This window comes from Salmo trutta, chromosome 12 (assembly GCF_901001165.1).
Source record: "Salmo trutta chromosome 12, fSalTru1.1, whole genome shotgun sequence".
In the NCBI taxonomy this organism is placed as follows: domain Eukaryota; kingdom Metazoa; phylum Chordata; class Actinopteri; order Salmoniformes; family Salmonidae; genus Salmo; species Salmo trutta.
In genome coordinates this window covers 76,932,368-76,946,792 of record NC_042968.1, presented here as the reverse complement: position 1 = coordinate 76,946,792, position 14,425 = coordinate 76,932,368, and the positions used below count along the sequence as shown (strand labels likewise).

The window sequence follows — 14,425 nt, the reverse complement described above, 5'->3', positions numbered from 1 at the left end:
TTGGATTGTTACTTATTTTATAATCAAACATCTTGGTCTAATAGAAAAGACTGCCTACAGGAGAATCAATTTACATGAAAAAGTTGTCAATGAGAAACATGTTTAAATAAACATTTAGAGGCAGGAATTGTTAAGCACTTTGCAAAACCTCAAGTGCAAGTGTTGGTTCATTAAAGTAAAAACTAAATTGTGTGTGTGTGTGGGGGGGGGTCTTGGTTAAGAGGGGGATTATTCAAGATACTCTTTGAAGAGGTTGGATTTCAGGTGGGCAGGGACTGCTGTCGTAGCTTCAAGGGAAAGTTGGTTCCACCATTGGAGTGCCAGGAGCTTGGAATGAGCTGAGCAGGAGCTCTCCACCCGCAGGGGTGGGAGGGCCAAGATAACAGAGGAGGCAGAATGCAGTGCTCAGGTTGGGTGTAGGGTTTGAGAATAGCCTGAAGATACGGGACGGCAGTTCCTCTTGCTGCTCCGTATGCAAGCACCATGGTCTTGTAGTGGATGCATGCTTCGACTGGAAGCTAGTGGAGTTTGCGGAGGATCGGGGTGACATGGGAGAACTTGGAAAGGTTGAAAACGAGGTGGGCTACAGCATGCTGGATAAGTTGCAGGGATTTGATGGCACAAATGGGGAGCCCAGACAATGGCGAGTTACAGTAGTCCAGACAGGAGATGACAAGTGCCTGGATTAGGACCTGCGCCGCTTCCTGTATGAGGTAGGGTCGGACTCTACGTATGCTGTAGAGCATGAACTTGCAGACGCGAAGGGCTGGGTATGGGCTGAGTGGCAAGGGTTGGAGGAAACGGAGAAAGAAAATTTAACAAAGTAGTGATCAGAGTCCTGGAGGGGGTTTGTAGTGAGATTATTAGGCAAACAGCTTCTACTAAAGATGAGGTCAAGTGTATTGCCTGCCTTGTGAGTTGGAGGGGATTGGGAAAGGGTGAGGTCAAAAGAGGCAATGAGGGGAAAGAGAGAGTTGGAAAGAAATGAATCTAAGGCAGAAGTCGGGAGGTTGAAGTCACCAAGTTGAAAGAGCCGTGAGCCATCATCAGGAGATTAGTTTATCAAGGTGTCAAGCTCATTGAGGAACTCTCCAAGGGCACATGGTGGGCGATAGATGACAATAATGTTAAGCTTGAGTGGACACGACGAGCACGCGTATGAGCTTCCCCGAGACGGTTTCTGACAGTTTGTGCAGAAACTCTTCAGTTGTGCAAACCTACAGTTTCATCAGCTGTCAGGGCTAAAGTAGGGAGGGTCAGGGAGGAAAGGATACACCTACCTACCAACACCTTCCACTAGGACATCAGGAGATGGAATGCAAAAATTCAAATCTATAGTTGACTTCTGAAAAACTCAAAAGGAGGTAAAAACAAGTCTAATAACAATCTAATAACAGTCTAATATCGGTCTAATATCAAGATGCATTACTGCCCTTTCCTATGCCAACACTGGCTCACATCACACACACATGCACACACAGGGGACAGGCAGTGTGAAAGTGAATGATTTCCACTGTGTAGACAGGTTAGATTCCCTTAGGGCAACATTCAACCCACAGGGCTGAGAAAACACTCTTATTCCATATTGGACAGACAATCCAGCAGGTGAAAAAGCCGGATGTGGAGGTCCTGGGCTGGCGTGGTTACACGTGGTCTGCGGTTGTGAAGACGGTTGGACGTACTGCCAAATTCTCTAAAATGATGTTGTAGAGAAATGAACATTCCATTCTCTGGCAACAGCTCTGGTGGACATCCCTGCAGTCAGCATGCCAATTGCATGCTCCCTCAAAATGTGAGCCATCTGTGGCATTGTGTTGTGTGACAAAACTGCATATTTTAGAGTGACATTTTATTATCCCCAGATTCTTGATATGCCACACGTCAGGCAAAGGAGAAATGCTCATTAACAGGGATGTAAACAAATGTGTGCACAACATTTGAGTGAAATAAGCTCTTTGTGCATATGGAACACATCTTTTTTTTCCAGATCATGTTACATGGGACCAACACTTAACAAAATGTTTGAGTTACAGCAGTGTTAAAAACTTAAGTAAAAATACTTTAAAGTATTACTCAAGTCGTTTTCTGGGGTATCTGTACTTTACTTTGCTATTTATCTTTGACAACTTTTACTTTACTACATTCCTAAAAGAAAATAACGTACTTTTTACTCCATACATTTTCCCTGACACCCAAAAGTACTCGTTCCATTTTCAATGTTTAGCAGGACATGAAAATCGTCCTAAATCACTGTCACGCCCTGACCAGGTGAACTCTGCTATTTTGGTCAGGGTGTGGCATTTCTATGGTTTATTTTCTATGTTTTGGTTATATTCTTTCTTTGTGTTTTATTTCTATGTTGGGCTCGGGGGTGATTTCCCAATCAGACAGCTGTCGCTTGTTATGTCTGATTGGGAATCACATTTAAGTTCCTTTTCCCCCACGATGGTTGTGGGTTGTTGCCTCTTTTGTTTGAACAAGTTAACGTTTCGTCTATTCTTTGTCTGTTTTGGTAACGTGTTTATTTGTGTCTAAATAAACATGTGTTCGCTCCCAGCTGCGCTTTGGTCCGCTTCCTTATCACCCGACGACGAGCGTTACAGAACACCCCACCTAACCAGGACCAAGCAGCGGGAGGAAAAGGAGCGCGAGAGATGGGCTCGCGAGGGGAAGGAGTTCTGGACCTGCGAGGAGATCATGTCGGGGAAAGGACCCTGGCGGACGGATTCCCAGGTCGAGGAGGTAAAGCCAGCCGGTAGACGGAGTCGCAGGCGGCGGTCGAGGAGGCCCGGAAAACACCCCCAAGAATTTTTTTTTGGGGGGGGCTAATGGGGTGGTCCGGAAGGGCAGAGGAAGAGCCCAGACCACTGCTCTCGTGGGGGATGACGGCGGAGGAAGAGACGGAGATGAGGCGGTTGATTGAGGACCTGCAGAGGGAAGATCTGGAGGAGGAGCCATGGTATGCGGAGTTGCGCGCTGTGTCGCCAGTGCGCCCGCACAGCCCGGTGCGTCCGGTGGACATGCCCAGCACATGCCTGTGCTAGGATGGGCATCCAGCCAGGACGAGTGACTAAACCGGCTCCACGCTTCAGGTCACCAGTGCGTGTTCACAGTCCTGTCTGGCCCGTTCCTGTTCCCCGCACCAAGCCCACGGTGCGTGTCCCCAGTCCTGTCCGGCCCGTCCCTGCTCCCCGCACCAAGCCATGGGAAGCGGAGTTGCGCGCTGTGTTGCCAGTGCGCCCGCACAGCCCGGTGCGTCCGGTGGACATGCCCAGCACATACCGTGCTAGGATGGGCATCCAGACAGGACGAGTGGCTAAACCGGCTCCACGCTTCAGGTCACCAGTACGTGTTCACAGTCCTGTCTGGCCCGTCCCTGCTCCCCGCACCAGGTCAGTGGTGCGTGTCCCCAGTCCTGTCCGGCCCGTCCCTGCTCCCCGCACCAGGGTAGTGGTGCGTGTCCCCAGTCCGGCCCGTCCCTGCTCCCCGCACCAGGTTAGTGGTGCGTGTCCCCAGTCCGGCCCGGCCCGTCCCTGCTCCCCGCACCAGGTTAGTGGCGCGTGTCCCCAGTCCTGTCCGGCCCGTTCCTGCTCCACGCACCAGGTTAGTGGCGCGTGTCCCCAGTCCTGTCCGGCCCGTCCCTGCTCCCCGCACCAGGTTAGTGGTGCGTGTCCCCAGTCCTGTCCGGCCCGTCCCTGCTCCCCGCACCAGGTTAGTGGTGCGTGTCCCCAGTCCTGTCCGGCCCGTCCCTGCTCCCCGCACCAGGTTAGTGGTGCGTGTCCCCAGTCCTGTCCGGCCCATCCCTGTTCCCCGCACCAAGCCCACGGTGCGTGTCCACAGTCCTGTCCGGCCCATCCCTGCTCCCCGCACCAGGTTAGTGGTGCGTGTCCCCAGTCCTGTCCGGCCCATCCCTGTTCCCCGCACCAAGCCCACGGTGCGTGTCCACAGTCCTGTCCGGCCCGTTCCTGTTCCCCGCACCAAGCCCACGGTGCGTGTCCACAGTCCGGCACGGCCCGGTTCCGGTCCACCGGTGCCCAATCCTGTTCCGGTCGACGGCTCCGCTCCGGAGCCTGAGCATGCCGCTCTACCGTGGTCCAGTCCGGGCCAGAGGGGTAGGGCTAGGGTGGAGGCAGGGGGAGAAACACGCCCGGGGCCAGAGCCTCCACCGAGGGTGAGGCGCCCACCCGGGTCCCCCCCCCTAATAGACTTTAGGTTGGTGCGCCGGGAGTACGCACCGTTGGAGGGGGGGTACTGTCACGCCCTGACCAGGTGAACTCTGCTATTTTGGTCAGGGTGTGGCATTTCTATGGTTTATTTTCTATGTTTTGGTTATAGCCTTTCTTTGTGTTTTATTTCTATGTTGGGCTCGGGGTGATTTCCCAATCAGACAGCTGTCGCTTGTTATGTCTGATTGGGAATCACATTTAAGTTCCTTTTCCCCCACGATGGTTGTGGGTTGTTGTCTCTTTGTTTGAGCAAGTTAACGTTTCGTCTATTCTTTGTCTGTTTTGGTAACGTGTTTATTTGTGTCTAAATAAACATGTGTTCGCTCCCAGCTGCGCTTTGGTCCGCTTCCTTATCACCCGACGACGAGCGTTACAATCACGCACTTATCAAGAGGACATCCCTAGTCATCCCTACTGCCTCTGATCTGGTAGACTCACTGAAGACACATGCTTCATTTGTAAATTATGTCTGAGTGTTGGAGTGTGCCCCTGGCAAGAAAATGGTGTTGTTTGGTTTGCTTTATGTAAGGAATTTGAAATGATTTATACTTTTACTTGTTATACATAATTATATTGTAGCAATTAGATTTTCTTTTGATACTTAAGAATATTTAAAACCAAATACTTTTAGACTTTTACTGAAGTCGTATGTAACCGGGTGACTTTCACTTTTATTTGAGTCATTTTCTATTAAGATATCTTTACTTTTACTCAAGTATGACAAATTGGGAACTTTTTCCCCACTGCACACAAGGATGATTTTCTGCCATGTTTGGGTATTTCCTTCTGATCTCCAAAATTTGAGTTTGTTTTTATATGGACACAACATCCTTTTAACTCATTTTGGAATGAAGAGGCACTTTGACCTGAGGACCTCAGCTATAAAGAGAAGATATTGAGAGATACATTTTAATAGACTATACAATTTACATAGTTTGATTGAGGCCAGTGAGGAATAAATAATTGCCACTTCAAGGTCTATTCTATGACAATGATTGCATAACACCTTAGAAGGAAATTGTTTCCCCATGTTCGATACATTAATGTTTCGCACCATTGCCATGGAGATAGCGTTCATTTTGAATGGTTGTCATATGTTCGTCACTGTTACTCAATCCTCTCATTTGCATACTATGTTCGTGCCATGAAAAGATCAAATAGAAATTGAAGATGGCGTCTTGGCCCTGTTTCCTTGTTTTGGCCTTGATAAAACTGATAATTTCTGTGTTTCCTGTTTGATCACTTGAATGATGATAAAACATCATGCATCGTAACATATTTATGGGAGAGGTGTGACGTAAGTCGGAACAAACACCTGATGTTTATGACAACCTTATTTAGGTCCCATGTAGCTAAGTTGGTAGAGCATGGCACTTACAATGCCAGGGTTGTGGGTTTGATTTCTGTGGGGAACCAGTATGAACAAATATGAAAATGTATGCATTCTTTACTGGATAAGAGCATCTGCAAAATAACTAAAATGTAATGTAGGTGTTATGACAGAACATTCAATAAAGTATTTCCAGATGTAATATTACAGTGATGATTTTCTTCATGGGGAATTACTTTAATCTGGCATCCAGACATGCAGGATAGCTGATAACCTACAGGTGGCCTTCTACAGCTGACATGACTATGAACACAACTGTAGCAGCCCAATGACGAGAGCAGCACAACGGCACCTCAGATGAATGGCACATAGACATAGTGTGAATGCTGCTAGAGTCAGGGTGTACTGTATAATTCTGCCATTGGCTAAGTCTGCTGTCAATTTCCACCACCACAATACCCTCTCAATCAACCTACATTTGAGTTTATCCCAGTGCAACCTGATCTGAAAGATGAATTCACAATAACTTGATTTGTAAAGCTCTTTCAAACATTATGCTCAAAGCAAACTAACACGTTCCATTTCCTGGAAAAGATCCCTCAATCAATGTGCATTCAGGTTTTGCAGGTTTTGTGTGTGTCTATGAAAGTGGAACTGACAGCACTTTAACTACTTTGCAAATATGAAACAGACAATCACAATATCAGTGGAAAATAACAAATTCCCACTTTATGCATGAGATTTTAAAAACAGGTCATTATTTATTCAAAATTCCATGACATGCGGTAAGATATTGTTGGCAGAATAGATGGATGCAGTTCAATGCATGATTAATATAATTCACCAATAAATTTCCTGGTAGTTTCTTGGTAGGTTGTTAATTAACAGCTGGCCTGGTACATTGTTTGCTGCCTCCACCCATTCAGGATGCACTGTTTCAGTTTCAATGGCTCAATATTTTGAACAAAAACAGACGACTGTAACTAAAGTCTGGTCCTTGGTTGCTCAGTTGGTAGAGCATGGTACGTGTATAGCCAGGGCAGTCAGTTCGATTTCTGCAACCATCCGTATGTAAAATGTATGCATGCATGAGTAAGTTGTTTTGGATAAAAGTGTCTGCTAAATGGCTTATATATATATATATATATGCAGGGAATGTCAATGCAATCAAACTAGGAAGGGCAATGATCACAAGTCAGTCATAATGTGGCTAATAAGTTAGCGCACATACAGTTGAAGTCGAAGTTTACATACACCTTAGCCAAATACATTGAAACTCAGTTTTTCACAATTTCTGACATTTAATCCTAGTAAAAATGCCCTGTCTTTGGTCAGTTAGGATCACCACTTTATTTTAAGAATGTGAAATGTCAGAATTATAGTTGAGAGAATGATTTATTTCAGCTTTTATTTCTTTCATCACATTCCCAGTGGGTCAGAAGTTTGCATGATGTCACGTCCTGGCCAGTATAAGGGTTAATTAGTATTGTAGTTTGGTCAGGACGTGACAGAGGGTATTTGTTTTCTGTGGTTCAGGGTGGTGTGTTTGGTTAAAGGGTGTTTGATTTAGTATTTCCGGGGTTTTGGTTTATAGTCTATGTTTATGTATTTCTATGTCTAGTCTGGTGAGTGTGTTTCTATGTTGTGTTGATTGGGGTTGGGACTCTCAGTTGAAGGCAGGTGTTGTCTATCTGCCTTTGATTGAGAGTCCCATATATTAGGGTGTGTTTGTGGTTGTTATTTGTGGGTGATTGTTCTGTGTTGAGCTTAGGCTTTGCCAGACTGTTTGTTGTCGTTCGTTCGTTCGTTCGTTCGTTCGTTCGTTCGTTTCTCGTGTTTGTTATTTTTGTATTCATTTTTTTAAGTTAATAAATCATCAAAATGAGCATACACGTACCTGCTGCGTTTTGGTCCTCCTTCACCGACGACAACCGTGACACATGAACTCAATTAGTATTTGGTAGCTTTGCCTTTAAATTGTTTAACTTGGGTCAAACGTTTTGGGTAGCCTTCCACAAGCTTCCCGCAATAAGTTGGGTGAATTTTGGCCCATTCCTCCTGACAGAACTGGTGTAACTGAGTCAGGATTGTAGGCCTCCTTGCTCGCACACGCTTTTTCAGTTCTGCCCACAAATGTTCTATATGATTGAGGTCAGGGCTTTGTGATGGCCACTCCAATCCCTTGACTATGTTGTCCTTAAGCCATTTTACCACAACTTTGGAAGTATGCTTGGGGTCATTGTCCATCTGGAAGACCCATTTGCGACCAAGTTTTAACTTCATGACTGATGTCTTGAGATGTTGCTTCAATATATCCACTTAATTTTCCTGCCTCACATCATGATACTGCCACCCCCATGCTTCACGGTTGGGATGGTGTTCTTCGCCTTGCAAGGATCCCCCTTTTTACTCCAAACATAAGGATGGTCATTATGGCCAAACAGTTCTATTTTTGTTTCATCAGACCAGAGGGCGTTTCTCCAAAAAGTACGATCTTTGTCCCCATGTGCAGTTGCAAACTGTAGTCTGGCTATTTTATGGCTATTTTTGGAGCAGTGGCTTCTTCCTTGCTGAGCGGCCTTTCAGGTTATGTTGATATAGGACTTGTTTTTACTGTGGATATAGATGCTTTTGTACCTGTTTCCTCCAGCATCTTTTCGCACCAAAGTACATTAATCTCTGGGAGACAGAAAGTGTCTCCTTCCTGAGCGGTATTACGGCTGCGTGGTCCCATGGTGTTTATACTTGCGTACTATTGTTTGTACAGATGAACAGGGCGTTTGGAAATTGCTCCCAAGGATGAACCAGACTTGTGGAGGTTTTTGTCTGAGGTCTTGTCTGATTTCTTTTGATTTTCCCATGATGTCAAGCAAAGAGGCACTGAGTTTGAAGGTAAGCCTTGAAATACATCCACAGGTACACCTCCAATTGACTCAAATGATGTCTATTAGCTTAGCAGAAGCTTCTACAGCCATGACATCCTTTTCTGGAATTTTCAAGCTGTTTAAAGGCACAGTCAACTTAGTGTATGTAAACTTCTGACCCACTGGAATTGTGATACAGTGAGTTATAAGTGAAATAATCTGTCTGTAAACAATTGTTGGAAAATTACTTGTGTCATGCACAAAGTAGATGTCCTAACCGACTTGCCAAAACTATAGTTTGTTAACAAGAAATTTGTGGAGTGGTTAAAAAACAAATTTTAATGACTCCAACCTACCTCCTAAAACCACATTCATATCTTAACAAAAATACTTTTATCATTTTTATATTTAATATACAACGTTAAGGATGGAGACTTCATACCTGTAGTGTAAATACTTTTCAAGTTTCAGTATTTCCTCTACAACCTTTTTAATGACATCACAAAACTAAAACCTATTTGACATTCATTTTCTATAGATCATCTCCGACCATTCCCCACGTTCTTATGTTAGAAATATTGTTCCAGTTTTCACTTTTTGAATGTGTTATAGTTTCAGCGGCAAAAAGTCTGTTAACAAAGCACATTCCTTTGTGGATTTTACGGGAGGGGGAGACAGAGCCCCCTTCTCCTGTAATTTACAACAGGGTGTGAACTGTTAAACCTTCCCAGTTCCCTCCTCCCCTTTTCTGTGGGTGAGAGAATATCTGGGTATTGTCAATCATTGCCAAGCTGATCTGACCCAAACGTCATTCCAAACATTCTATGAATTTATGAAAACCTGAAAATGACTATATCCAAAAGCTGCTTGTCAGAAAATGTAAAATAAAAAAAAGGTGTCATATGTTCATATACCACACCAGGAAAAATATTTTAATAAGAGTTAATGTTGCTAAAATGCTGCCAGTTTCACTTTAAGTAACCTGCATACCCGCAGACATTCCAGACATGTTTATTGTGCGTCATGATTAGGTCCACGTCAGCTCCTGTCATTCTCTCTAAGCATTTGAGAAGGGTGGAAAGGTAAGAAAGGCTATATACATCCATGTTTTTTTAATGAAAATGTATTTTTCTCTGATGAAAACTTTAATAGATAATAGATGTTGATAATAATAGATAATAGTGTGAAATTGGTAAAAAGAACAGTCAATAATATCTTTACAGGGTTACAGTCACAATGTGAATGAGGAACCATCAGTAAATCACTATTTTGTCACACTGTACATTCGTGGCATGATTTTGATGAGTTTAATGGCTAGATTAAATCTTTCTGTCTTAACCAACGATAATCAACAACTGCAGAACAATTTCATTGTTTTTATTTAGCCAATGTCGGAGGTGTAACTACGTTAGAGCTACCAAATCAGCAAGAAGCCTTGTTACAAGTACGAACACTTGAATGTGTGTTGTAATCTACACCTCGATTAGCTTGACATGAATCCTTATTATTTCAATTAATGATTTTCAGTATTAGTGTCATTATGTCAATATAGCCTACACTTTCTCGTCCTGAACTTCTAACGTGGGTGGAATTTAAGGACGGGTGTGGCAGCTCACCGATTTGCCAGCTCCAATGCAGTTACACCTCCAACATCGCCTAAACAAAAGCAATGAGTTGGGTGAAGTCAAGAACTATTTGTTTTTACAGTGTAGCCAACAATTATAGGCATAAGCTTGATGCCAAGTATGTTGTTCAGCTATATCTTAGAAGCATACTGCTGATAAATTTTCCCCCACAAATAAATTACGATTGTGAGTGCTACGTATTCCTTTTCATTGTGTCTGCAGGCAGGTCTGATCACCATGCAAGCAAACATAATAGTCCACCAACAGGTGGCAGCACCTGCTGTTAAGGGCTGGAACACTGGCCTTTTTGACTGCTGTCAAGACATGAATTCCTGTGAGTATCGATGGGACATCTTATCCCATCTGCCCCTATCTCAGGGTATTCTGTCTTAAAATATCGCCACCACCTTTAAGAGTTGTATTGTTGTTGCTCTTTCTGTTGATAAGGTATGTATGTCTCTGTGTGTGCAGGTTGTTATGGTTTCTGGTGCTGTCCTTGCTTAGCCTGCTCCACCACGGGAGAGTTTGGAGAGAGTACCTGTCTGCCATTAGTGGACATCATTGGCCCTGCTTGCATGGTTGGCTTTGGGGTGCCCATCATTGTGCCACCCGCAAGTCTGTCCATGCGGGTTGCTGTACGCCACAAATATGGCATTCAGGTGTGATGTTTCCCATTACGTACAAACATTGCATAAATGTTGTTGTTTTTGCAGATACATACACTACCGTTCAAAAGTTTGGGGTCACTTAGGAATGTCCTTGTTTTTGAAAGAAAAGCAGATTTTTTTGTCCATTAAAATAACATAAAATTGATCAGAAATACCGTGTAGACATTGTTAATGTTGTAAATGACTATTGTAGCTGGAAACAGCAGATTTTTAATGGAATATCTACATAGGTGTACAGAGGCCCATTATCAGCAACCATCGCTCCTGTGTTCCAGTGGCACGTTGTGTTAGCTAATCCAAGTTTATCATTTTAAAAGGCTAATTGATCATGAGAAAACCCTTTTGCAATTATGTTAGCACAGCTGGAAACTGTTGTGCTTAGAAGCAATAAAACTGTCCTTCTTTAGACTAGTTGAGTATCTGGAGTGTAAGCATTTGTGGTTACGATTACAGGCTCAAAATGGCCGGAAACTACTCTATTTTTGTTCTGAGAAATGAAGGCTCTTCCATGCGCGAAATTGCCAAGAAACTGAAGATCTCGTACAACGCAGTTTGCGCTGTTCTGTAAAGGGAGTAGTACACAGCGTTGTATGAGATCTTCAGTTTCTTGGCAATTTCTCACATGGAATAGCCTTTATTTCTCAAAACAAGAATAGACTGATGAGTTTCAGAAGAAAGTTATTTGTTTCTGGCCATTTTGAGCCTGTAATCGAACCCACAAATGCTAATTCTCCAGATACTCAACTAGTCTAAAGAAGGCCAGTTTTATTGCTTCTTTAATCAGAACAACAGGTTTCAGCTGTGCTAACATAATTGCAAAATAGTTTTCTGATCAATTAGCCTTTTAAAATGATAAACTTGGATTAGCTAAGACAATGTGCCATTGGAACACAGGAGTGATGGTTGCTGATAATGGGCCTCTGTACGTCTACGTAGATGTTCCATTAAAAATCAGCTGTTTCCAGCTACAATAGTCATAATACAATGTTGGATTTCTGATCAATTTGATGTTATTTTAATGGACAAAAAATAGCTTTTCTTTCAAAAACAAAGACATTTCTACGTGAACCCAAATGTTTTAATAGTAGTGTATGTTGTGATAGGGGTATTATCTGTGTTCTGTTAACTTGTGTGTGTGTGTGTGATAGTGTTAAACAAGTGTGTCTGTGTGGGTCCATAGCAAAGCCTCTGTGAGGATATCATGGTGTCCTGCTGCTGTGTCTGGTGCTCATGGTGTCAGATGGCCAGGGAGATCAAAGACCACAAGAAGGGCTGCACTTTCACAACCACCCAGCCTGTGGCCATCCAAGTGCAGCCTCCAGCCATGACCAACTCAAATGTGTCCTACACAACCAATCAACAGAGCTACATCATGACCAGCCCACAGTCCCCCAACCAAAAGAGCTACGTCATGACCGGCCCACAGTCCCCCAACCAACAGAGCTACATCATGACCAGCCCACAGTCCCCCAACCAACAGGGCTACATCATGACCAGCCCACAGTCCCCCAACCAACAGAGCTACGTCATGACCAGCCCACAGTCCTCCAGCATGGTTGAGATGTACCCTGGTATGATGGCAGGGCCCCCTGGCATTGCCGGAGGGGCTCAAATTAAGATGGCATCTGACCAACGTGCCATTGCAGGCCATTCACAAATGACAACTTCTGATCCACCTGCCTATAACCCTGCTGTTATGATGCCCCCTGACATGTATAACCATATGGTGAACACCACTGTCTCCACCCAACCATCCAAATGCTGAGCTCTGCTGCTTCATCTAATCACTTTCTGATAGCTGACCATGCTGTAATGTTCCCAGTCAATGAATTGATTAGATTGATGAAAATCTGTTTTTATATGAGGTCTATTTGACAGTAATGTCCACTGCTCATTGTCTTGACATGCAATAAAGTCATTTATATTGTGTTTCTCTTCTATTGGAATGTTACTTCATATATAATAAAACATCTTGGTCTATTAGAAAAGACTGTCTACAGGATCAATTTGCATGAAAAAGTTGTCAATGAGAAACAGTGAGAAATATGTTTACATAAACATTTCGAGGCAGGAATTGTTAAGTACTTTGCAAAATCTCACGTTGGTGAAAATGTTCCTATTTTCATCTAATTAGCTGGTGAGAAATTGCTCACACACTCAGAGAGGGATCTATGGTTTTGCCAGTTTATAGGGGCTATTTCCCATTGAGGGATTATTAGACCGTAGTTCTAAGTGGAGAACAATAGCTGTGGAAAGTCAAATTCCCTCTCCTCCATTTGCTCTCCCACCAGAGCTGTGGAACACACTAGGATTACTTTTTGACATGTTATGGTATTTTCTCCTGATCTCCATTGTTGAGCTGAATATCAGGAGTGAGTCAAAGAACTACACTTCCCAGAGTGCACCAGCAGCAGCAAACCGGCTGCTTGTCACCTGATCACCTGATCAATCATTTTCACTTATTTGGAGCACCTGTGAAGGCATGGAGGGCGTCAGTCATTCAGAAGAACAAACTTCAGAGGGAAAACTCCAAGTTCACTCAGAGGTTCAGTCCAAAGACGCCAATGGTAAAAGGCTTAAATTATTAATTCATCTTAGTTACTTAGAATGTTATTTAAATGTTTAAACTAATTTAAGTTCATTAAAATGTTTAATTAAGATGGTAACTTTTTGTTCTGTCTTTAAAGATTTACAACCTAATTTACTGGCTAATTTACTGGCTAAATTACTGGACAGACCAACCAACTGAAGGCAAACTAAAAATAAAAAAGATTGAGTTGGAAAATTGAGTTGTCCCTGTGTCCTTTGGATGGTGAACAAGAGGAGGACTTGACAGTTGTAAACCATTGGCATCCACTGCAAGATGCAGTGGATGGTATAGAGTACAGTATATACATATGAGATGAGTAATGTAGGATATGTAAACATATAAAAGTGGCATTGTTTAAAGGGCAGGCAGAGGTCAGTAATCCAGGGCACTGTCATTAAGGTACAGAACGGCAGGCAGGCTCCGGGTCAGGGCAGGCAGAATAGTCAGAACCGTGAGGATGTCACGTCCTGACCAGCAGAGGGAGTAGTGGTGTAGTATTTTGGTCAGGACGTGGCAGAAGAAGTCTGTATGTGTTGTCTAGTATGTCTGTTTCTGTGTTAGTCTTGTGACTCCTGATCAGGAACAGCTGGGGATCGTTGTTCCTGATTGGGAGTCATATATTTAGGAGTATGTTTGTGGGTGGTTGTGCTAACACTGCTAGTCCTTTTGTTTGTAGTAAGCTAACACTGCTAGTCCTTTTGTTTGTAGTAAGCCTGTTAGCCTGTCGTGAGTTTCGTGTTTATTGTTTTCCTGTGTATACTTTGCTTTAATTTATTATTCTTTACATTAAAAGATGAGTATCCACATTCCGCCTGCAGTTTGGTCCATTCAACACGGCTTCAACAATTATGACAGAGGACTAGAAAACTGCAACTATTGAAACACGAAAACAGGGAAAAACACGCTGGTAGGACTTGAAGGGACAAGACAGACTGGCAACAGACAAACTGGTATAAATACAGAGGAGATAATGGGGACAAATGGGAGACACCTGGTGGGGGGTAGAGACAAGCACAAGACAGGTGAAACAGATCAGGGTGTGACATTTTAGGATTGTTAATTAACAGCTGGCCCGGTACATTGTTTGCTACCTCCACCCATTCAGGATGCACTGTTTCAGTT

The 14,425-nt window shown here is 43.7% G+C and overlaps 1 protein-coding gene across 2 annotated transcripts; it reads left to right on the top strand.

Annotated features, from left to right (window-relative positions):
• Positions 1-9,423: 9,423 nt before the first annotated feature.
• On the top strand, positions 9,424-12,696 carry ponzr10 (plac8 onzin related protein 10). Of its 2 annotated transcripts, XM_029769605.1 has the most exons (5): positions 9,424-9,502; positions 10,268-10,379; positions 10,517-10,704; positions 11,894-12,082; positions 12,200-12,696. In XM_029769605.1, exons 2-5 carry the CDS (start codon positions 10,283-10,285, stop codon positions 12,476-12,478), a joined length of 753 nt encoding a protein of 250 aa, XP_029625465.1. In that variant the 5' UTR covers positions 9,424-9,502; positions 10,268-10,282; the 3' UTR covers positions 12,479-12,696. The 2 variants fall into 2 exon arrangements, with proteins under 2 accessions (XP_029625465.1, XP_029625464.1); XM_029769604.1 differs by having other exon boundaries at positions 11,894-12,696.
• Positions 12,697-14,425: the final 1,729 nt, after the last annotated feature.